The following is a 25,411-nucleotide window of genomic DNA, read 5'->3' as shown; positions in this document are numbered from 1 at the left end:
AGTCAAATATAACACAAGTAAACACAAAATGCAGTTTGTAAATGGTGGTTTTTATTATTTAGGGAGAAAAAAAAAATCCAAACCTACATGGCCCTGTGTGAAAAAGTAATTGCCCCCTGAACCTAATAACTGGTTGGGCCACCCTTAGCAGCAATAACTGCAATCAAGCGTTTGCGATAACTTGCAGTGAGTCTTTTACAGCGCTCTGGAGGAATTTTGGCCCACTCATCTTTGCAAAATTGTTGTAATTCAGCTTTATTTGAGGGTTTTCTAGCATGAACCGCCTTTTTAAGGTCATGCCATAGCATCTCAATTGGATTCAGGTCAGGACTTTGACTAGGCCACTCCAAAGTCTTCATTTTGTTTTTCTTCAGCCATTCAGAGGTGGATTTGCTGGTGTGTTTTGGGTCATTGTCCTGTTGCAGCACCCAAGATCGCTTCAGCTTGAGTTGACAAACAGATGGCCGGACATTCTCCTTCAGGATTTTTTGGTAGACAGTAGAATTCATGGTTCCATCTATCACAGCAAGCCTTCCAGGTCCTGAAGCAGCAAAACAACCCCAGACCATCACACTACCACCACCATATTTTACTGTTGGTATGATGTTCTTTTTCTGAAATGCTGTGTTCCTTTTACGCCAGATGTAACGGGACATTTGCCTTCCAAAAAGTTCAACTTTTGACTCATCAGTCCACAAGGTATTTTCCCAAAAGTCTTGGCAATCATTGAGATGTTTCTTAGCAAAATTGAGACGAGCCCTAATGTTCTTTTTGCTTAACAGTGGTTTGCGTCTTGGACATCTGCCATGCAGGCCGTTTTTGCCCAGTCTCTTTCTTATGGTGGAGTCGTGAACACTGACCTTAATTGAGGCAAGTGAGGCCTGCAGTTCTTTAGACGTTGTCCTGGGGTCTTTTGTGACCTCTCGGTTGAGTCGTCTCTGCGCTCTTGGGGTAATTTTGGTCGGCCAGCCACTCCTGGGAAGGTTCACCACTGTTCCATGTTTTTGCCATTTGTGGATAATGGCTCTCACTGTGGTTCGCTGGAGTCCCAAAGCTTTAGAAATGGCTTTATAACCTTTACCAGACTGATAGATCTCAATTACTTCTGTTCTCATTTGTTCCTGAATTTCTTTGGATCTTGGCATGATGTCTAGCTTTTGAGGTGCTTTTGGTCTACTTCTCTGTGTCAGGCAGCTCCTATTTAAGTGGTTTGTTGATTGAAACAGGTGTGGCAGTAATCAGGCCTGGGGGTGGCTACGGAAATTGAACTCAGGTGTGATACACCACAGTTAGGTTATTTTTTAACAAGGGGGCAATTACTTTTCCACACAGGGCCATGTAGGTTTGGATTTTTTTTTCTCCCTAAATAATAAAAACCATCATTTAAAAACTGCATTTTGTGTTTACTTGTGTTATATTTGACTAATGGTTAAATGTGTTTGATGATCAGAAACATTTTGTGTGACAAACATGCAAAAGAATAAGAAATCAGGAGCGGGCAAATAGTTTTTCACACCACTGTATGTGTTCAACATTTCTTGCCTCACATTTCCTGTCGTCCTACGTTTACACAGATCATTGTATTCCAAATAACGATACAGTATTTACCCTATGCAATTCCAGACACCTTACCCCCAGCTCTGAGAATTTTGCACCTGACTTGACGTCAGCTGCCTCGGTGGGTGCTGGGGTAGCAGGCTGCCTGCTGCCAGTGCTGATTGACACATTTGCCGCTGACGAGGTGTGAGGGAATTTAAGGTGGCCTGGTATTACGAATATTTTCATAGGCTTTAGGGATTCTAGTGTTAATGTTCTATATTAGGCTGTTATCTTTCTCCAGGGTGACTTGCATGATCAGAATACAGTCTAATCGTTTCTGTACAAGTTGGAGTACATCGACCTGCTCAGAGTTAAAAGGGCCAAGAACTGAACCAGTAATTTAAGTGCAGTGCCTTAGGCACTTTGAAAACTGAGCTTTAGAAGCATATTTAGCACATGTTGAAGCACATTGTACCAAAAAATGGTTGCACAGAAGTTCAGATCCAATAAGAAGTATTTGGAATCTCTGGGAATGTTCCCAGGGTTCCTCAGTACGTACTTCTTATTAGACCTGAATTTCTTTCATATGAAAAGAGGTCAAGTGCTCTTAAATATGTCATCTTTTTAATTGTAGATCAATTTTTATAGTTTCGGTATTTTAATTTCATATTTTATTTCATGTTTGTTATTGATTTAACTTTTTTTTTAATGTTGATTGTTTTTCATTATTTATTAGACTTTTCCTGAAATAACATTCACCAGGAACTTTCTTGTTAAGAACCTTGTGAACAAGCTGGATGACCTAAATGTTTTTAGGACTAAAGATACAAAACCTGTCCAACCACCTAAAGAAGACTTGTGTGAAAAGCACCATGAAGAGCTAAAGCTGTACTGCAGGAAAGATGGAAAACCTATATGTGTGATTTGCAGAGAATCTCGTGCCCACAGGTGCGTAAGTGGCTTAACTTACATGTCGGTAACTTTTCTGACACACTCATTTATCGTTCTGTGTTGGTGGACATGTTCCCCGAATGAGAGAGTAACAGCCATGTTTGTTCACTGTTGTAATACTGTTCTTAGATACACTGGTGATGTTTGTAGTACTAGGGTGTTGTACCCTGTTAGCCATTGGGAATGTAGTGAGATGTCAAGCAAAATGACCCCTTTTATTGGCTAACTAGAAAGATTACAATATGGCAGCTTTCAAGGCAACTCAGGCCAGATGTAAACATTAAATTACATGTTGCCTGAAGAAGAGGCCTGAGTTGCCTCGAAAGCTGGCATATTGTAATCTTTCTAGTTAGCCAATAAAAGGGGTCATTTTGCTTGACTTCTCACTGGTTATGTTTGTAAATGCTACATGATTTTGTGCTTTTCTTGTTTTATATTTGGATTGGCATTGTGTGATGTAGTCATTACCAGGGCTACCTTACCTCTCCCAGTTTGAGACCTGCCTGTATGAAGTTTACACTTTGAATGTCCTTCTGTTTTCATTCTAAATCCAAAAGACGTGCAGGTTTGATGAATCTGCAAACTTTTAATAGGCCCAGTATAAGTAAGTGGAAGTGTGCACGAGTGTGCCCTGTGATAAACTGGGGTCCCACTCAGGCTTTGTGATAAGTGCTTCAGTAATAGGCACCAGCTTCTCACAATCCTGAACTGAAAAGAGCAGTTTACTAAATGAATCTATGTTTGTTTACTGTTTTGATATAACAATAAGAATAATAATAATAATTCTTCACATTTATATAGTTATTTTCTCACTGCTCAAAGTGCTCTCCACGCAGACCCGGGATCTCCTTTCTGCAAGGCAGCAGTTCTACCACTGTGTCATCTGTGTGGTAATATGTTGAACAGCATGTCCAATGAGTACATTTGTTAACATAATGTCGACATTTAACAATTTTCAGGGACATCGTTTGACTTGTGTACAGTATGCTGAAAGGGCAAAATTTAATTTTAAACCATTTCTAACATTTTCAAGTGTTTTTAAACCTGTTTTTTTACATGAAATTGGATTTTTATCCCAAGTGTTATATATAATTTCTTTCAGCAGAAACTGTATTTCTCAAAAATGACTAGTGGAGCCATATTTACATTGAAGTTTAATTACAATAGTGGTATAAATAGACAAAAAGAGGTAAACGCCTTTTACATTTTCATTGTTCTGTTGAAAAAATACGTAACATTGAAAAATCCAATAGTTTTGGTAGGAGCCTCCCCTCATCTTTGTTTACAATGTGGTTCAACATTTTCCACTCAAAACACAATGAAATATATACATTTATTTCTTATATCAGAAAATCAGAAATTATTTATATGTCCCAGTGTTCAAAATAGCTTTAGTCCAGATTGAGATAAAGTGGCAGCTTACACTCCTTGCATTGCCAAAGAGTTTCCTGTGTATAGTTCACACATTTCCTTTTATCAGACTTGTGGGCTTTGCCCTTCACTCACCAACCCCTGGGCGGGCGCTACACATCTCTGCCACCCGCGTATGGGAAAGCGGATGTACAATTTAAACAGATTGTTATTTTCATGGAAATTGTTACATATGCATAATAGACCTAACTATTTTACATTACAGTGAGTAATTAACTACTCAGAAATACAGTATCTCACAAAAGTGAGTACACCCCTCACTATTTTGTAAATATTATATCTTTTCATGGGACAACACTGAAGATTTGACACTTTGATACAATGTAAAGTTGTCAGAGTACGGCTTGTTTAACAGTGTAAATTTGCAGTCCCCTCAAAATAACTCAACACACAGCCATTAATGTCTAAACCGCTGGCAACAAAAGTGAGTACACCCCTAAGTGAAAAATGTCCAAATTGTGCCCAAAGTGTCAATATTTTGTGTGGCCACCATTATTTTCCAGCACTGCCTTAACTCTCTTGGGCACGGAGTTCACTAAAGCTTCACAGGTTGCCACTGGAATCCTCTTCTACTCCTCCATGACGACATCACGGAGCTAGTGGATGTTAGAGACCTTGCGCTCCGTTTCAGGATGCCCCACAGATGCTCAGTAGGGTTTAGGTCTGGAGACATGCTTGGCCAGTCCAGTACCTTTACCCTCAATTTCTTTAGCAAGGCAGTGGTCGTCATGGAAGTGTGTTTGGGGTCGTTATCATGTTGGAATACTGCCCTGCGGCCCAGTTTCCAAAAAGAGGGGATCGTGCTCTGCTTCAGTATGTCACAGTACATGTTGGCATTCATGGTTCCCTCAATGACTGTAGCTCCCCAGTGCCGGCAGCACTCGTGCAGCCCCAAACCATGACACTCCCACAACCATGCTTGACACTAGTCAAGACACACCTGTCTTTGTACTCACCTGGTTGCCGCCACACACACTTGACACCACCTGAACCAAATAAGTTTATCTTGGTCTCATCAGACCACAGGACATGGTTCCAGTAATCCATGTCCTTTGTCTGCTTGTCTTCAGCAAACTGTTTGTGGGCTTTCTTGTGCATCATCTTTAGAAGAGGCTTCCTTCTGGGATGACAGCCATGCAGACCTATTTGATGCAGTGTGCAGCGTATGGTCTGAGCACTGACAGGCTGACCCCCCACCCCTTCAACCTCTGCAGCAATGCTGGCAGCACTCATACGTCTATTTTCAAAAGACAACCTCTGGATATGATGCTGAGCTCGTGCACTCAACTTCTTTGGTCAACCATGGCGAGGCCTGTTCTGAGTGGAACCTGTCCTGTTAAACCGCTGTATGGTCTTGGCCACCGTGCTGTGGCTCAGTTTCAGGGTGTTGGCAATCTTCTTATAGCCGAGGCCATCTTTATGTAGAGCAACAATTCTTTTTTTCAGATCCTCAGAGAGTTCTTTGCCATGAGGTGCCATGTTGAACCTCTAGCGACCAGAGTGTGAGAGCGATAACATCAAATTTAACACACCCAAGACCTTGTAACACTAACGAGTCAAATGACACCGGGGAGGGAAAATGGCTAATTGGGCACAATTTGGACATTTTTCACTTAGGGGTGTACTCACTTTTGTTGCCAGCGGTTTAGACATTAATGGCTGGGTGTTGAGTTATTTTGAGAGGACAGCAAATTTACACTGTTATACAAGCTGTACTCTGACTACATTGGAGCAAAGTGTCATATCTTCAGTGTTGTCCCATGAAAAGATATAAAGACAAAAGTGTGAGGGGTGTACTCACTTTTGTGAGATACTGTAAATTACGCAATAACATTACAATACATCCTTCTTTCAACAGTAATTCGGCCGTGTAACCGATCGACAATTTTCACGTTAATTTGTTTGACTTCATCGTTTGTCGGTGCTAGGATTGCCCTTGTCCTCATTTCTTCTGTTGATAACCCTTCGGGATAAAATTCTTCAAATAAGATTTCGACATAATAAGTCTTCTTTTATTGGGAACTTAAAGCGAAGAAAATGTCAAAATTTTATAAGAGCTGAGAGTGCAGGAACTGTGTCTGACAAAAGCATTCACACAAGTGAGAGGTGAGAGGACCGCAGGTGTGGGCCGCTAACCGTAAATGGTTGAGAGGAGGCCGGTATTTGAAAAAAATCTCTTGGTAATAGCCTCGTCTCAAGATTTTATTTTATAATAGAGAGATGTGGCCTTTGTGCTGGGAGTAGTGATGGTTTAAACCACAGCAGGCACATGAGCAGTCTACCAGGGTGAAAAGAATCTGCAGTCACACACCACAAAATTGAGCTGCTAAGTCCTACAGAAAGTTCTTGTGTTTCATTGGTTCTGTGCCCTTTGCTTTGCAAATCTCATTTTAAATAGCATCTGGTGTTGGCAATGTCAGTATAATGAACAGAAAATGTGCAGTGCCATATTAGAATCCTGAGGTGGCTGGTGGTGTAGTACTAAATACATTTATCAGAAAGATCAAACCCTCTGGTGTACATGTTGTACCGAATTGACGAGTCTGTGGCTTGAAATGTCATTCAGAGCTCACTGTCCGTCATCACCGTTCACTCACATTTGCGCAGTGTCCCCTAAATGATACTTGTGTGCAGTATTTATAAAACACAGATCGGTACGTAAATGTAAATAAATATTTTGGTTATTTACATATTTTCAAAAAAATTCCTAAGCCCTCCTGAAAAAGCAATTATTCATTCTATACCTATCTATCTAGTTCGAACAAACTGTCATCATCAGTATGGAACAGCACTTTCTGTTAGGTGGTGAATGCCTTTGGGCGCTCAATTTCAATAGCACTCCACTTCTGACCAGTTGCTCCATGTGAATGATAATAATAATTCACTCCCATTTCCAGAATCTCTAAAAAAAAAATTCAGACTTCTCAGGGAATGAGGCCGGGCAATACAAATACTAATTTTACCTGGCAGCTCTTACTGGTAGTTAGCTTGTCTGTCATAGCCTCTTAATTGGTCAAGGAAATCTATTCAGGGATTGATTGGTTCTCCAAAATTTCACTCAATCCTTTTACAGGAGGCCCATATATGAAACTACCCCAGAATTACAGAAAAAATACACAGCCCCCTCTGAGACAATTGTGCATACAGACGCAAGACTCTCTGCTTCTTTTTTTTCTTGACTCTACAGTGATGCTAGAGAAAAGCGCTATATACTGTAAATGTAATGAATTATTATTATTATGTTAAGAGATGTACTAATTGCTCTATGGAGATCCCGCTAGGTAATTTCCACAGCTGGCATTGTGTACTTTCAGGTGTTTTTTTGCCCCTCCCTAAGTGAAAACCATCATTTAAAATAAGATTTCTGTGGACTTGCCAAATTTGTGGGGGTTTTTTCTGCAGAAATATTGTTCTCAAACTGTCACTGCCATATCAGTCTGAATATTCATTTTGTGACTGGAAGTGGGATCTATACAACAGGATGCAGTGGGAAACATTTACTGTTGACCCCCAGTGCTTACACATTATACCCACACCCACAATAGGTCTGTAAAGCTGAACAGGTTCTGGGGCATTAAAGCAGTGCGGTGTCTGGAACTGAATAAGCTGGGGTTACACAAGCCACCGTAGAAAGGTAGGGATCCTCAGACCAGCTGTTTTAGGGTAGATACTAATCATTGATTTCATATTAATGGAATTGGATGATTCTGTTTGTTTTCTTTATCCCTTAAAAAAAAATTTTCACACTAACCTCCTGCATAACCAAACATGTAGAAACCATATGTTCTATATTACAGTGTAGTCCTTGGTATTTTTACAGTTTTGCTGTTGGACAAAAGTTTTAGAACACCTCAGTTTTTCTGAGAAAAAGGAAATTTCAAAATATTATAAATGGGCCTTCTTCAGGGAACAACTACAGTAATCCCTCGCTATATCGCGCTTCGCCTTTCGCGGCTTCACTCTATCGCGGATTTTATATGCAAGCATATTTAAATATATATCGCGGATTTTTTGCTGGTTCGCGGATTTCTGCGGACAATGGGTCTTTTAATTTCTGGTACATGCTTCCTCAGTTGGTTTGCCCAGTTGATTTCATACAAGGGACACTATTGGCAGATGGCTGAGAAGCTACCCAACTTACTTTTCTCTTTCTCTCTTGCGCTGACTTTCTCTGATCCTGACGTAGGGGGATTGAGCAGGGGGGCTGTCCGCACACCTAGACGATACGGACGCTCGTCTAAAAATGCTGAAAGATTATCTTCACGTTGCTACCTTCTGTGCAGCTGCTTCCTGAAGCGACATGCTGCACGGTGCTTCGCATACTTAAAAGCTCGAAGGGCACGTATTGATTTTTGCTTGTTTGTTTTTCTCTGTCTCTCTCTCTCTCTCTCTCTTTTTGTCTGCTCCTGACGGAGGGGGTGTGAGCTGCCGCCTTCAACAGCTTTGTGCCGCGGTGCTTCGCATACTTAAAAGCCAAACAGCCCTATTGATTTGTTTGCTTTCCTCTGTCTTTCTGACAGTCTCTGCTCCTGATGTGCACTCCTTTGAAGAGGAAGATATGTTTGCATTCTTTTAATTGTGAGACGGAACTGTCATCTCTGTCTTGTCATGGAGCACAGTTGAAACTTTTGAAAAAGAGACAAATGTTTGTTTGCAGTGTTTGAATAACGTTCCTGTCTCTCTACAACCTCCTGTGTTTCTGCGCAAATCTGTGACCCAAGCATGACAATATAAAAGTAACCATATAAACATATGGTTTCTACTTCGCGGATTTTCTTATTTCGCGGGTGGCTCTGGAACGCAACCCCCGCGATGGAGGAGTGATTACTGTAGTAGGATACAACCTACAGTGCATATGTTCTGTCGCAATTAAAGTAAATTAAGCCTGTGAAGTTGAAGCAAACAATTTGCACAGGTGTCCCAACATCTATTGATTACTTAACCCCCCATATCTGTCTTAACGCAGAGTCGTAACAGTCTGTGTTACTACACCCTCTGAAGTACTACTTTAGTAGTACAGTAAACTGACAGGTTTAAATTTAAAGTTTAGGTTAGCAAAAAGTGAAAAAAAAGGAAATTTCAGAATATTAAAAATGGGCCTTCTTCAGGGAATAACTGATAGGTTGCAACTGACATACAGTGGTGTGAAAAACTATTTGCCCCCTTCCTGATTTCTTATTCTTTTGCATGTTTGTCACACAAAATGTTTCTGATCATCAAACACATTTATCCATTAGTCAAATATAACAGAAGTAAACACAAAATGCAGTTTGTAAATGGTGGTTTTTATTATTTAGGGAGAAAAAAAAATCCAAACCTACATGGCCCTGTGTGAAAAAGTAATTGCCCCCTGAACCTAATAACTGCAATCAAGCGTTTGCGATAACTTGCAATGAGTCTTTTACAGCGCTCTGGAGGAATTTTGGCCCACTCATCTTTGCAAAATTGTTGTAATTCAGCTTTATTTGAGGGTTTTCTAGCATGAACCGCCTTTTTAAGGTCATGCCATAGCATCTCAATTGGATTCAGGTCAGGACTTTGACTAGGCCACTCCAAAGTCTTTATTTTGTTTTTCTTCAGCCATTCAGAGGTGGATTTTCTGGTGTGTTTTGGGTCATTGTCCTGTTGCAGCACCCAAGATCTGTTGACGAACAGATGGCCGGACATTCTCCTTCAGGATTTTTTGGTAGACAGTAGAATTCATGATTCCATCTATCACAGCAAGCCTTCCAGGTCCTGAAGCAGCAAAACAACCCCAGACCATCACACTACCACCACCATATTTTACTGTTGGTATGATGTTCTTTTTCTGAAATGCTGTGTTCATTTTACGCCAGATGTAACGGGACATTTGCCTTCCAAAAAGTTCAACTTTTGACTCATCAGTCCACAAGGTATTTTCCCAAAAGTCTTGGCAATCATTGAGATGTTTCTTAGCAAAATTGAGACGAGCCCTAATGTTCTTTTTGCTTAACAGTGGTTTGCGTCTTGGAAATCTGCCATGCAGGCCGTTTTTGCCCAGTCTCTTTCTTATGGTGGAGTCGTGAACACTGACCTTAATTGAGGCAAGTGAGGCCTGCAGTTCTTTAGACGTTGTCCTGGGGTCTTTTGTGACCTCTCGGATGAGTCGTCTCTGCGCTCTTGGGGTAATTTTGGTCGGCCGGCCACTCCTGGGAAGGTTCACCACTGTTCCATGTTTTTGCCATTTGTGGATAATGGCTCTCACTGTGGTTCGCTGGAGTCCCAAAGCTTTAGAAATGGCTTTATAACTTTTACCAGACTGATAGATCTCAATTACTTCTGTTCTCATTTGTTCCTGAATTTCTTTGGATCTTGGCATGATGTCTAGCTTTTGAGGTGCTTTTGGTCTACTTCTCTGTGTCAGGCAGCTCCTATTTAAGTGATTTCTTGATTGAAACAGGTGTGGCAGTAATCAGGCCTGGGGGTGGCTACGGAAATTGAACTCAGGTGTGATACACCACAGTTAGGTTATTTTTTAACAAGGGGGCAATTACTTTTTCACACAGGGCCATGTAGGTTTGGATTTTTTTTCTCCCTAAATAATCAACACCATCATTTAAAAACTGCATTTTGTGTTTACTTGTGTTATATTTGACTAAAGGTTAAATGTGTTTGATGATCAGAAACATTTTGTGTGACAAACATGCAAAAGAATAAGAAATCAGGAAGGGGGCAAATAGTTTTTCACACCACTGTATGTTCTACAGCAGTTAAAGTAAATGAAGCCTTGAAAGTTGAAACAAACAATTTGCACAGGTGTCCCAACTTCTGTTGATTACTTAAAAACTCCCTGTGTGTCTTAAAGCAGAGTTGGAACAAACTGTGTTACTACACCCTCTGACGTACTGCTTGGACAATATTACACTGTAGAAAGTGGTAAATTCCAGTGATAATGGCAAGAAAATAGCAATTAACAAATGAAATGAGACAGAACATTACTACCTTAAGAAGTGTAGGCCTTCCATTAAGAGAAACTATAAAAAAAAGTTCAAGTGTCCTACACAATCCAAAGGCATTTGTAAACTGGAAGAAACTCTTGACAGGAAGAGATCTGTCAGACCCAAAGTCGGAACCCAATCAGAAGACAAACTTGTGAGGGGTCACCAGCTTGCATGATCTCAGGCGTCTCACAGCACAACAGCTTAATAGAGCAGGTCGAGTTGAGCAGGTCTCTGTTTCTACTGTGAAGAGGAGACTTTGTGCTGCAGGTTTGACAGGGCGAGTGGCAGTAAGAAAGTCATTCCTTAAAGGACATAATAGGGTCTTGAAATACCGGCTGTGGACCACTGCAGACTGGAAGAAAGTCTTATGGACCGATGAATCAAAATTTGAAATCTTTGGTTCATCACCGATAAATAAAATCTTGTACACTTATGATTCCTTGACTTACTTTTTTATTTGCCATTGTTTAGTTGCTCTGTGCTTTGATTTAGTGAAACATTAAGACATTAAAAAAACTTGAGGTGGTCTAAAATGTTTGGCCAGTAGTGTAAACCGCAGACCACAGGTTCTACCTGTTCGGTTTCTATTAAATAAATGAAAATTCTTCAGGCTTGTTCAGTGACAAGCAAAAATATTAAAATAAATACTGTAAATCACCTTATAGTACTGATTTCTATACTAATAAAAATGTAAACAAAAATATCCATAATACATATGGCATAAAAGAAAATAAATGGTTTTATAATTACAAACCACAATTCTAATAAAATGGTATCAGGAACATACAAAGTAACATGCTTAACAAGCTTACACATCAAACAGAGACATTTTGCTCTTAAGCTAACATACTATTATTTACTGAGCTTCTAGGGAAAACTTTTCCTTATCCTTTTTCTAGTTAAAAATGTAAGGTGCTTTATTAAACAAAAGCTTGCTTACTGTCCACACAAGGAGTGTCTGTTTTATTTAAAGGACAAAATAAAAATCTCTGAACTTATTAAAGCAGCTTCTCTTTATTTTTCTACCAAGACGTACGTCTCTTTTCTTCCACTTCAATTTTTCTTTAATTTTGAAACAAGCTTTCATAGGCAGGTTTTGTTAGTACAGACAACATGATGAGATGTAAGAGTCTTAACACTGCTGCAGTAGTTAAAAATAAGCAAACTTGGGCTAAAAGCAGTTATGAGCTAATTCAAATATGGACTTAAATAAGTTAAAACTACTGCATAGTTAGAAAAACAGTGTAACCCTTAGCAGTCATCCTTCAAGATTTTAACACCACAGAACTTCACTAACCCGGCAGTAAAACGACAAACCCACATCCATAGGTAGCGCTACAACAAAAATGCTAAAAAGCTGAGCAAAGTTGGTAATGGGAAAAAAATTGCTTTGAGATTTGCCAGTTAACTGGTCACCAGTCAAGTCATTTGGAGTGAAAATCGACCAGTTTAGATTGGCAGCTGATTGAGCAAAGCATCATTTAAAAAGGTGCTGGAAGACACAAACTTTTTCTTTAATCCCCCACTGCATGTACTGTAAGTATATATATATATATATGTGTGTATATATAATATATATATATATATTTAGGGAAAGTTTTGTGCTGGGGTCATAATTCGAACTGTTTCAGGCAGCTCTGAACACAATTTCATCACTTTGGGGGTGATGTCTGTCAGAATTTCAGTCCATAAACATAACAATTCAAAAATGAATCACAAAGTTTGAATTAAATTATGCACAATTACCAATGAAACATTTTAGGTTATTGAAAATTAGACTTTAGTAATCAATATGTAATTGGGAGATGGAGGAAAAAGTACAATATCATGCCCTTCATGGCGTTTGTGACCTATTATTTTGCACTTGAGTGTTTAACATTAGCCAAACTAGCATTTTTCAAGAATAAAAAGTCAGATCCTAATGCAGTGGAACTTGTCTTTGAGTAATAGTTTTTTTTCCCAATATCACTGAAGGCTTAATGAGAACATTACCTTATTAGAACAATTTTGATGAGAATAGGCCATTTAGGGCCAACAAAGCTTTTCAGTTCTGTGCACCTAATTTAACAAAAATCACATAGTCCAGTCTAGAAGGTCACCAAAGTACTATTATCTGCCACACTGCTTATTATATAAATAATCCTCCAGTATTCATTAACTGCCATCATGTCTGTCTGTCTGTCCACATGAAATAACTTTGCTCCAAGTGAAGTGATTTCCTGGAAATATGGTACACTTATTCTTCAAGAAATTTTGTCTGGAAAGTTCGATTTTCATTGCAATTTCTTAAATAGAGCAAACTGTACAAAGCTTCCCTTTAAAAAAGCATTGGCAAAATTGTATTCCCTAAAACAGTGAAACATTCTGGTCAATTTACTATTTCATATTTACTTTGAAAGTGGTTATTTCAACATAAACATTTTGTATAATTTCTTCTTTAAATAATATTACCTTGCGCCCTGAGCAGCCTGGTACCGGGCTGAGTGATTCTTTAAAAATCTTTCGCTATATCGAATGGGTCAACTATGTGACACAGCAACACAAATAATACCTTATTTGCAAGTGATGGATGTCGACGTCACGCTCCTAGTAATCTAAGTGTTACAATATTACAATATGACCGGTTCACTTTTAATCTGGTATGAAATCATACATGTGGTGTTTCATAAATTGTTTTGTCACAAAAATATTTGAAAAACACCATAGTAATTATTCTGTATGTGGAATATCCAAGCGTTATGCGTCAATCAAAAAGTCCCAACCACTACATTTCAACCAATTTGATGAACCTTCCTACTAAACAAGCACCCGGCTGAAAACTGCAAGCAGCTTTATACTGCTCTTCTGATTTTTCCTGTGTTTTCGCTTCTTCACAAAACAACAGAAAATATCTATAAGTGACACATCAGTACTTACTGTAGATTCTCCTGATCAAAGCAAGCCCAAGCACATGATTGTACGATGTATCAATATCATGAGATATCCAGTACCACCTCATGTTTCCATGTCATTAGCTCTGGCTCAATAGGTCACACACTCAGAAACCTCACCCCATTGGATGGCAGCGACTGTGACATTGCCAACGATACATAGGTATCCATATGTGGACATAATGAGATACAGTTGAGGGCATGCATAATGGAAAAAATATACTGTTTGAAGCAGGAGCACACAATTTGAATAATTTAATATAAATGTGTAAGTGTGGTAGGGGGCACTTGGGTGTAAGAGTGTATTAGGGGATGAGGTTCAGAGTTTTTATATAATTCACTGTTTTATGTGCAATCAAATTGTTCGGAACCTAGATCCCCATTTGGAGAGGCTTTGGACAGGAGAGGGGAACCCATGGTGCCAAATTCTGTCTTTGTGTTATCAACATGAAACTTTAGGCATCATGACTAGGAACACCTCAGAGGTTTTACTTGTACAGTACATGAGATATTTGGTATCACAAAACACATATTTGAAAATATTACATTGAGTGCCTATTTTGTTTTCCTAGTTTAGCTGCAGTTTGTAAGTAAAGGAATGTTTAGATTTAACACAGATTATGTAACACCAGTAACAGCGCACTGCACAATAACATGCAGTGAACACAGCTGACTTGTATTTTTCATCCTCTTTTTCTGTATGTTTACCATTCGTTTGCTCAGAGTTTGATGCGCTTGCTGCTTCCTGAGCAGCTCTTCTTTTCTCCATCCTAGCAGCCCGCTTCTTCTCTTCTTCCGTCGGCATCTTTTCGCGTTAAAACTGATTAAGTCAGTGTTTGTGTTGCAATTACTTAGTATGCTTCCCTTAATTTTTCACTTAAGCTGACACTTATGTCTTCAATCTGCCTCAAGAATGATTTAAGATATGAAGAGGTAGAGGAAATGATGGAGAAGGTGGTAGCAATGACAATGGCGCCCGTACACATGCACCGCACAGCCGACCCCGCAGCTGAGAGTTCATTCTACAATAAAATAAAATAGAAAAAAAAGAGGAATAAAAATCACCATCCCGAAAGCGGACGGTAGACGTCACGTAGTATTTGTGTACCAAATTTCAGGTCAAACGGTTTGCAAGCTGCAGGTGATTTAAAATCCTGGACAGACAAACGGACAGCCACGGTAGTGTATTATAGAAGATTTGAGAAGTTATCTGTCAGGTTTTAGTGAAAAACTGTTTGTCCTTCCTTTATTTGTTGAATAATAAGGCTTTATTTTGGGGTACCCTTGCTCAGGTGGAGATTGCTGAAAAAATCCCCTCAGGCTGTCACCTGACAGCTGCTGCTAACAGCAAAACAAATCGTCAGCACAAGTTATTAACACACAAGCACCGTTGCATGCACGGGTGGAATCTTGTTGCCAGATCCGAGGTTTGTGCAAACCCGTGTGACACCAGCTTACTTCTCTTGTTGCTTTAGATTGTACCTTTTAAGTGAAATGAAATAAATTTAAAAGTAAAAATTGCTCCCTAAGCCTGGCTCACTGGACCATTATGAATATTGTGAATAAATGCTCACCATTTGAATTTCACTTAAAGGCAACCTGACAGCTGCATTCTCTGCAGATTGCGATGATTCAGTATTTATCTGACTCTAATTTATCGGCAAAGCGGCCAGTTGTCCATTGTGGTTTGTAGTCATCAATTTTAGAACTTGAAACTTCAATAAGGTTTTTAATTCTTTCAAAATGTTTTGTTTTAAGAAATATAATTTACAATTCGTCGTAAACCCTGCACAACCATCCATCCATTTTCCAACCTGCTATATCCTAACACAGGGTCACGGGGGTCTGCTGGAGCCAATCCCAGCCAACACAGGGCACAAGGCAGGAACCAGGGTGCCAGCCCACCGCAGGACTCACACACACCAAGCACACACACTAGGGACAATTTAGAATCGCCAATGCACCCAACCTGCATGTCTTTGGACTGTGGGAGGAAACCCACGCAGACACGGGGAGAACATGCAAACTCCACGCAGGGAGGACCCGGGAAGCGAACCTCAGGTCTCCTAACTGCGAGGCAGTAGCGCTACCCACTGCACCACCGTGTCGCCCCCCTCTACAACCAACAATTAATAATCCCACAAAACATTCCGTTTTTGCACCCTTGTGTTGGAATTTGGTGTCTGTGAAAACTATTTCAGCCACCACACGATTATTCAGTTTTGTGTTTAACTACCTAATATTGTTAATGCTTTTGAAAAAATGTGTATTAGTAGGGTATGTAAAATAATAGCTAATTACATTTTGGTAGCATTATTATTTTTGGATGTGGCTTGTTGTTACAAACGATATTTAGTAAACAAAAACTGCCTCTTTGATTAAGTAAAAAAAGAAAAGAAAAATGCATTTTCAAAAGTTCATTGTGTTTTCAGCATGTCTCTATTTTAAATGTATAACTTGTTTTCCTTTCCAAAACTGAAGTGAAATGCTTTATTAGCAAAAATAGCTGTGCATTATCTGTGTGTAAAATCTGTTTTGTGTTTATTTTGTTTTCAAGGCGTCATGAGGTTGTGCCTGTGTCAGAGTTCATTGACGATTTAAAGGTAATGTTTTTCTTGTCTGAGTCAGCTTAATGGCCGTTCAAACTGGGTGATCTGGATAATAAGCAACCAGTTCTGTGTTATTATTAAGCTTTTTTGTGAATACAGTGTGCAGACTGTCAAGCTGATACCATAGCTAATGATAGATAATCAATATCGTAGATAATGATCGATTTGAATTTGGTTACAATGACATTGCCACATTTCAGATTTGGCAGCTTTTGATCTAGATCATACATAGTGTGATTTATTTTAATGTCATGTTTTTGTGTGCAAACCAGTCCTGAAAGGTAGACTCTTCATCTTGAAGTAGTTGAAATCTAGGTTTTCACTTAGAAGTGACTGTAGTACTAGGGTGTTGTACCGTGTTAGCCATTATGGATGTAGTGAGAAGTCGAGCAAAATGACACCTTTTATTGGCTAACTGAAAAGATTACAATATGCAAGCTTTCGAGGCAACTCAGGCCCATGACAAACCCCTTCTTCAGGCAAGATGTAAGTGACTTAGAAGTAACAGAATGGCTGTACTGTCTCGTCTACAGGCTGAACTTCAAATCAAACTGAGTAAACTAACCAGTGACAGAGATGCCTGTAACAGGGCTAAGAAGAATGATATGGAAACTAGCCAGTGCATTAAGGTACGTGCAATATTTCTTTTCCCTCCTGCATCCTTTTGTGTTAATTCATTCTCTGTGTAACTCCCTTAATTCAAGTCAGGTTCACAGAAAGCCAGGGTCTATCACAATATTTTGGGGCACAAAGCAGGAACCAGCCCTGGACAAGGGTGTAAGGGTTGTCACAGTATCACTGAAACACAAACCCACTCCCGGTGACACACAGCGCCAATTCAGAGTCTGCAGTTAACACAACATACCTGTCCTTTGGGACGCGAGAGGAGAACACTCACGGACATAGAGAGAAGGAGCAGATGCCATACACACAACAATTAAGAGTGGGATTCAAACCCAGGACACTGAATGCTTGAAGCAGCAGCATTAACCATCTATACATTTTTTTATGTTTTGTTAGGGGCGGCACAATGGGTATCGCTGCTGCCTCGTAGGTTAGGAGACCCGGGTTTGCTTTCGGGTCCTCCCTGTGTGGAGTTTGCATGTTCTCCCCGTGTCTGCGTGGGTTTCCTCCCACAGTCCAAAGACATGCAGGTTGGGTGCATTGGTGGTCCTAAATTGTCCCTAGTGTGTGCTTGGTGTGTGTGTGTGCGCGTGTGCCCTGCCCGGTGTTTGTTTCCTGCCTTGTGCCCTGTGTTGGCTGGGATTGGTTCCAGCAGACCCCCGTGACCCTGTAGTTAGGATGTAGCGGGTTGGATAATAGATTGATGGATGGATGTATTGTTAATTGTGGCTGTATGTACAGTATTTTGTCCCAGCATATATGCTATTTAATAGTGAAAACCCATCCTGCATGAATGTGCAACGTGAAATACAGCATCTATTGTGTATTCTAGTACATCAGAAATGCATTAGTGGTCTAAATTGTTTTTCTTGTTATATCTGTAGATGATTTTTTTTTTTTTTTAAATTGTCAGAACCAGAGGTTCTGATATTTCTATAGGACAAAGTGCAGAAGCAAGGCCATTAAGAGCCCTAGGACTCCTGTGGCCTTACTAATGACAATCATCCACTGACATGGGGGTGCCATAATTCATTGTGATTGAAGTTCTTTTAACGACACTTTTATGGGGTAGGCCCATTCAATTATACAGGCCTCCCAGTGTAGGAATTTTTGATGAGTATTAATCACTAAGACACTCACAGAGGAGGACACCATAATAATGAGGGATGTGAAAAACAACGTTTTAACTTGGTTAATTAATTATCAGCTTTGTCTTTTACGATACCAGTAGTTGATGATTCGGCAAAGCTACTACTTTATTTATCTCATCTTTCTCTGTTGTAGGAGGTGGGACTCTTTAGACTTGTGTCAAGGTAACTGAGGCACGCTCGTTTTAAGAAACAGAATGATACAATTTATTGCTAAACGCAAGGATTGCAGAAGTATGATAAATGCATGCATATATACATTGACATGTAAAACTGGACACAGACACACTAGACAGACAAGCATATACAGTGGGGCAAAAAAGTATTTAGTCAGCCACCCATTGTGCAAGTTCTCCCACTTAAAAAGATGAGAGAGGCCTATAATTTTCGTCATAGGTATACCTCAACTATGAGAGACAAAATGAGAAAAAAAATCCAGAAAATCACGTCTGATTTTTGAAGAATTTATTTGCAAATTATGGTGGAAAAAAAGTATTTGGTCAATAACAAAAGTTAATCTCAATACTTTGTTATATACCCTTTGTTGGCAATGACAGAGGTCAAACATTTTCTGTAAGTCTTCACAAGGTTTTCACACACTGTTGCTGGTATTTTGGCCCATTCCTCCATGCAGATCTCCTCTAGAGCAGTGATGTTTTGGGGCTGTCGCTGGGCAACACGGACTTTCAAATCCCTCCAAAGATTTTCTATGGGGTTGAGATCTGGAGACTGGCTAGGCCATCTCCAGGACCTTGAAATGCTTCTTACGAAGCCACTCCTTCGCCACCCGGGCGGTGTGTTTGGGATCATTGTCATGCTGAAAGACCCAGCCACGTTTCATCTTCAATGCCCTTGCTGATGGAAGGAGGTTTTCACTCAAAATCTGATGATACATGGCCCCATTCATTCTTTCCTTTACACGGATCAGTCATCTTGGTGCCTTTGCAGAAAAACAGCCCCAAAGCATGATGTTTCCACCCCCATGCTTTACAGTAGGTATGGTGTTCTTTGGATGCAACTCAGCATTCTTTCTCCTCCAAACACGACGAGTAGAGTTTTTACCAAAAGTTCTATTTTGGTTTCATCTGACCATATGACATTGTTCCAATCCACTTCTGGATCATCCAAATGCTCTCTCGCAAACTTCAGACGGGCCTGCACATGTACTGGCTTAAGCAGGGGGACACGTCTGGCACTGCAGGATTTGAGTCCCTGGCGGCGTAATGTGTTACTGATGGTAGCCTTTGCTACTTTGGTCCCAGCTCTCTGCAGGTCATTCACTAGGTCCCCCCGTGTGGTTCTGGGATTTTTGCTCACCGTTCTTGTTAATCATTTTGACCCCACGGGGTGAGATCTTGCATGGAGCCCCAGATCGAGGGAGATTATCAGTGGTCTTGTATGTTTTCCATTTTCTAATAATTGCTCCCACAGTTGATTTCTTCACACCAAGCTGCTAACCTATTGCAGATCCAGTCTTCCCAGCCTGGTGCAGGTCTACAATTTTGTTTCTGGTGTCCTTTGACAGCTCTTTGGTCTTGGCCATAGTGGAGTTTGGAGTGTGACTGTTTGAGGTTGTGGACAGGTGTCTTTTATATTGATAACGAGTTCAAACAGGTGTCATTAATACAGGTAACGAGTGGAGGACAGAGGGGCCTCTTACAGAAGAAGTTACAGGTCTGTGAGAGCCAGAAATCTTGCTTCTTTGTAGGTGACCAAATACTTTTTTTTCCACCATGATTTGCAAATAAATTCTTTAAAAATCAGACAAGGTGATTTTCTGGATTTTTTTTTCTAATTTTGTCTCTCATAGTTGCGGTATACCTATGATGAAAATTACAGGCCTCTCTCATCTTTTTAAGTGGGAGAACTTGCACAATTGGTGGCTGACTAAATACTTTTTTGCCCCACTGTAGGCCGTCTGTTTACTGGTATTTAGAGTTCTCTGGCACAGAGAAATTCTTTACAATACAACCCTTTATGGATGATGTCTGATGTTGTGTGGAGTTGTTGTTTTGCTGCTGTTCCAGGTTCAAGTAGAAGATTCTTCATGCATTGGAGTTCACTCTTTCTCTTTGCTGCATGATCCTTGTCACTGCTGTGCTGCTGGTTCCTCAGCTTGCCTTCTGCTGTCTTTTGCCACTTCATAGGGAGAATTAATAAGAGTTTCTAGCACAAGACTTTAGATGCTAAAGTTCAAATTTCTTAAAGTATTGGCCCACCTCTAAGCAGACAGGGCTCTGTATGTAGCTCGGCAGACTGGATCTCGGCTCTCAGGCCACTTAGAGAGAGCAGTTTGTCGTCTTTGGTTCTCCAAGGAAGTGGCTTCTACCTTTTAGGTTCAGAGATCAGGATTAAGAATTTTTTTAGTCATTTTGGAGAGTTCCCCCTCCCTGAGAGGATGCTCAGATAGAATCCCTGAATTTCTTTTACCTTGCCATTTTTTCCACTAATTTCTTCCTCACTTCTCACTACTTTGAGAGATGGGGTACATGTGGTTTTAAAGAAAGGTTGTACCTTCTCCTGATCGGATTAAAGTCCCTTCCAGTTACAACACCAGTGTCTTCCAATAGGCGAGTAGTTCTGTACATCTTTGTTGTCATCCCTTGAATTATAGGTTGTTGTCCTTGCTTGAGTCCAATTCACACCTTCTGGATCATGAGGTCTGCAGAGGGGTCTCTGGAGAGATGTCAGGGCAACTCTGATTTACACCTTTGTTATCAGATGAAGTCCAGGCATATCCTGGTACAAGCTGGAGTTCAGTCATTTAGCTTGGAATGCAAGTAGGGGACTGCAGAGCTGGAAACCTGAATCCCTGTTAAATCTGCTTTCTTAACAGGCCTGTTGTGCCTCTACAGCCTAGCAGAATGGGCAATGCCTACTTTGTCCAACACCAGGTACAAATTGCAGTGAGGGTTACCTGGCTCTTCAACCAGGAACTAGGAAGTAAGGATAGCAGGAATATCTTGAGTCACTAGGGGGATTTCTGAGATGGCCTCAGGGGTTCCTGAGACTGGTTTTGACCCCTTAGTGGTCAAAAGTATAATCTCTAGCTAGACCTTTCCACCCAAGGATATAATTTGAGCTTCGTGTCAGGAGAAAGAGGTTTGGCAAGAGTTACTGGAAATCGTGGTAGAGAATGCTTTCACTATACTTTGTAGAGAAAGTACAGTAGGCACCCCATCTTTAGACTCTGGGTGTAATCACTGTTCAAAAAGACAGAAATCTCCTGTACATGGCCATGATGGATCACACAAAGACCACATCTCAGACCCAAGCCCAACAGTTGGAGTCTGTTGCACATTAGGGAGTGTTCACATTCACTGTTCGATGCAGTAGAGCCTTCTTGCTCACTGCTCATTGCTTTGGATACCTTTGACCCTCGAACACAAGCATCTGCAACTGCGGTGATGCTAAGAACCAGAATGACTGGCATTGCATGTTTTCAGACAAGTCCCGGTTCACTTTACTGAACTATGGTGGACGGATCTGTGTATGAATGCATACTGGCCAATGGCTTCTGGACGCATTGCAGTGCCATATGGGTCCAGTACCAGATGTAATGGTGTGGAGTGCTTATTAGGATCCACTCCTGTTCCAGCCTCATACACATTGCCGGCACCTTGACCAGCCAGCAATACATCACAGATGTGTTGGAGGCTGAGGTAGTATCCTATCTGCAGAGGTTCCCTGGTGCCATATTTCAACTGGACAATGCTCAACCACTTGTGTCACAGAATGTCCTACATTTCCAGGATGAGCACCAAGTGCCTAGAGGTAGGTGTTTTTCCCCAGTTGAATAATTTTATTCAAAATAATGTTTTGAAGTGACTTTCAAATTTGAAGATGAGTTTTGTTTTTTTAAACTACCAAATGACACCATAAAACAGTCAAGCAAACACTCGTTTGTTCAGCTAGTTATGTCTGTACAGTCAAAACATATTAAAGTAATGAATATAAAGAGTGGCGTTTTCTCTTACTAATGAGCTTATTCTAAAAAAAAGGCTATAGCGTCAAGTCAGTTGTCTGGAATTGGTTTGGTTATGAAAGATCAGTCTAACAAACTAATATGAAAAGCAAAGTTAGCAAAAAGTTGAAAGCAGGTAAAAGTGGTAGAACGTCCAGTTTATTTCAACACTTAAAACAGAAATACCGTATATACCTGCTGTGGTGAGCGGCTGGAGGCGGTACCCAGCAGGGAAGCCTGGAAGGACCGGAAGAAGGATTACGCCTCCTCCGGACTACAAGAGGGCAGCCGCCCTGGTTGGTATGGGGACCACGGGAACAGAGCAATGAAGCTCAACCCTATAGGGGCCCGTGATCACCGCCAGGGGGCGCACAGATGCCTGAAAAGCCCTGGCCCTCAACACTTCCGCCAGCACCTCCAGGATTACCAGGGACACCCGGAGTGCTTCCGGGTGCTTAGCTGGCACTTCTGCCACACCAGGAAGTGTGTCATCGGGAGGCACCTGGAGCACGTCCGGGTGAACATAAAAGGGCCGCCTCCCTCCATTCGTCAGCTGGAGTCGGGTGGAAGTGGACGTAGCTCGGAGGAGAGGAGTGGAGTGGAGGCGGCGAAGGAGAGGAATTGTTACAGAGGCCTGGACTTGCTTGGTGCTGGGGCACTGGGTTGTGTGCTTTGGACATTGTAAATAGTAAATATGAATAAACGTGTGTGTGGTTTGAAACCATCGGTGTCTGCCTGTCTGTGTCCGGGCTGTTTGCCACACTGCATATAAGTTGGGTCTTGAAACCCGAAAAATCGATCTTAAAATCAGAACCCAACTTATACGCCCGTTCAAAAATGCGACACTTAAATTTTTTTTTATATATCTTCTTCTTCCTTCCTCCAATCTCGCACCAGTTTCTTAGACTCTTCGAATTTTGTTGTAGCAGCGCAGTTACCAATTTCTTTCGTCACTTCAACGACTTAATTTAAAACAATCTTCATTTTTTCTTTTGATCGAACGCTCCATCGTAGATAAGGGATACTCTTACGTTAAAGGCATACGAGGGTGTGAGATATTGTAACGGCCAACTCACTCTCCAAAACCGGCAGCTACACCACCAAGACTCGTGGCCTGGCAAGTTGAGGACGTTAGACCCGACAAGCCGTACTTCTTCCAAATAAACTTCCCCAATCAAAAATAAGCTCAAAAAGAAACAGTATGTAAAATAATAAAGTGAGTATATATTGATAAAGAAAGAAATGAACAAACTCCAGACAATATATCATACTCCAACCAACCCCGACAGAACATTCAACCCCAAAGTGTCAGGCAGAAAGTAATAATAAAAAGTTAAAGAGCAGCACAAAGTTAATGTACAATGCAAACCCTCCCTTAACCCCACACTGAACACGAACTCACTAAGACACACAGAAAGCATGAAACGCACATAAAAGTCCGGAAGATTTAACGGAAAATGGATAATGTTTGTGAACCTGGTTCAGCTGGAAAAATAGTCCCAACGGAAATTACACGGATGAAAATGATGGCTTGCTTCTCTCCCCAAACAACAAGAAACAGTCTCACCATGCTTGTTCTCGGTATGTGGCATAATCCAGAACCCCGGGGTTTTGTGCTGCAAAGATGTTATTGTCGGGCATTGAAAGTGGCAGGTAGACGAAGGTGTGAATGATTTGAATTGGTGTTTTCTCCTGACTCTGTAATGAAATAATGGTCTGGTAGAACAAGATGTTTTTGTTTTTTTCTTTCTGTCTTTCTGTTTAAATAGCAAATAATCAGATGCAGGTGATGGAATTGACAGGACCAGTTATCATGAGGGGCCACGGTCCCACAGAGTTATCTCCCTTATGCTCCCCTTCCAGGAGAGCATATTTACATAGACACACACACCATGTACAGTAATCCCTCCTCCATCGCGGGGGTTGCGTTCCAGACCCCCCCCCCCCCCGCGGGTAGGTAGGCACGTGTTTGTATCTCGGTCACTAGAGCAGTGTCGTGTTGAATCCGTGCCTGCTTTGCCTACGCAGTTTGAGACGCGCGTTGTAGGCGTCCACGTTCATTAGATCTGTCCACGCGGGCTCGGTGTCGAAGCTGTGTTAGTTGTTGAGCTGTTTGGTTTTGGAGCCGAGACAGTTTTGCTACCGCGGTTTCAGACGCGTGTCTGTACCATCTCGGGTTTGATGTATGAACCTTTGTGGACTCCGTAGTGTGTCCCGTTTCACTCTGGGGCGGGGCGTTGACTCCTCTTGTTTTACTATGTCTCCTCCTGCGCTTTCACCACGCATTAGTGCCACTCACAATATAGCGGCGACGCCTGCGCCTTCCGTATTATGTCGGTTTTTACCATGCTGTGTAGGCGCCTTTGCCTTTTGTGCTTTACCGCGCTTTACCGACGCACGATGTAGGCGCCTGCACCTTCCGGGTCCGCCTCCGCTGTGTGATGTGGACGTTTAACTGTCGTTGTTTCTGCCTTTATATTCTGTATCTCGGTGTGCATGTGTTTCGTGCCTAGGTTTTTTTGAAGCTGTTGCATTCCAGTTTTCATTATCTATAACCCGCTCTCCATGTGTTCGTCCCCATTCTTTAATCCCTTTATAAAGTTTTACTTTGTTTCCTACTCTGTGTTTTATTTCTGACCTCGCTTTATTCTGCTTGCGGCATGTCAGACGGTTCGTAGTCTTTCTCGTTTTACTCTGGGCAGGGGGGCTTTGTTCTGTAACCTGCTCTGCATGTGTTTGTCCCTGTTCTTTAACCTCTTTATCACGTATTACTTTGTTTCCTATTCTGACGGTTCGTAGTCTCTCCCGTTTTGCTCTGGTGGGGGGGGGGGGGGGGGGGGTTGGTTGTTGGGGGTTCTATGTCTTTTGCGTCCACGGGCAGGTCCCTGCGTCCATATCCGGTTTACCATTCTCGTTTAGTAATATGGATAATCACTTGGACCAATAGCTTGAGTTTTCTGCATTCAATTTATACGACTGACATTATAAAATACTGGAAATTATACAGTAAAATCAAATCCCGACTTATCCGTGGGAGAACTTATCCGCGAATATATACAGTAGCTAGCAAAATTATACCAATGTGAGGAAGCACAGGACGAAGATCAAACCTGTCCCCAACTAACAGCTCTCGGGTATTCTTCGTCCTGCTTCAGCAAGCACTGCACAAAGCATTCTTCCTGCTATATATCCGAGACATGATTACATTAGGAAGAGAGCATGCCTTGTCTGGGGCTCAGGGAAGAATACGTCA

General features: G+C 41.1%; 1 protein-coding gene across 1 annotated transcript in view; it reads left to right on the top strand.

Moving 5' to 3' along the window:
• Positions 1-25,411, top strand: part of trim47 (tripartite motif containing 47) — a 52,593-nt gene that overhangs the window by 6,649 nt on the left and 20,533 nt on the right. The window contains exons 2-4 of the mRNA XM_028799268.2: positions 2,276-2,487; positions 16,371-16,416; positions 16,956-17,051. Of these exons, the coding sequence (XP_028655101.1) occupies positions 2,276-2,487; positions 16,371-16,416; positions 16,956-17,051 (354 nt within the window). The remainder of the gene's footprint in view (positions 1-2,275; positions 2,488-16,370; positions 16,417-16,955; positions 17,052-25,411) is intronic.

The sequence above is a fragment of the Erpetoichthys calabaricus genome, chromosome 4, assembly GCF_900747795.2.
Source record: "Erpetoichthys calabaricus chromosome 4, fErpCal1.3, whole genome shotgun sequence".
In the NCBI taxonomy this organism is placed as follows: domain Eukaryota; kingdom Metazoa; phylum Chordata; class Cladistia; order Polypteriformes; family Polypteridae; genus Erpetoichthys; species Erpetoichthys calabaricus.
This window is presented reverse-complemented; position numbering and strand designations above follow the sequence as displayed.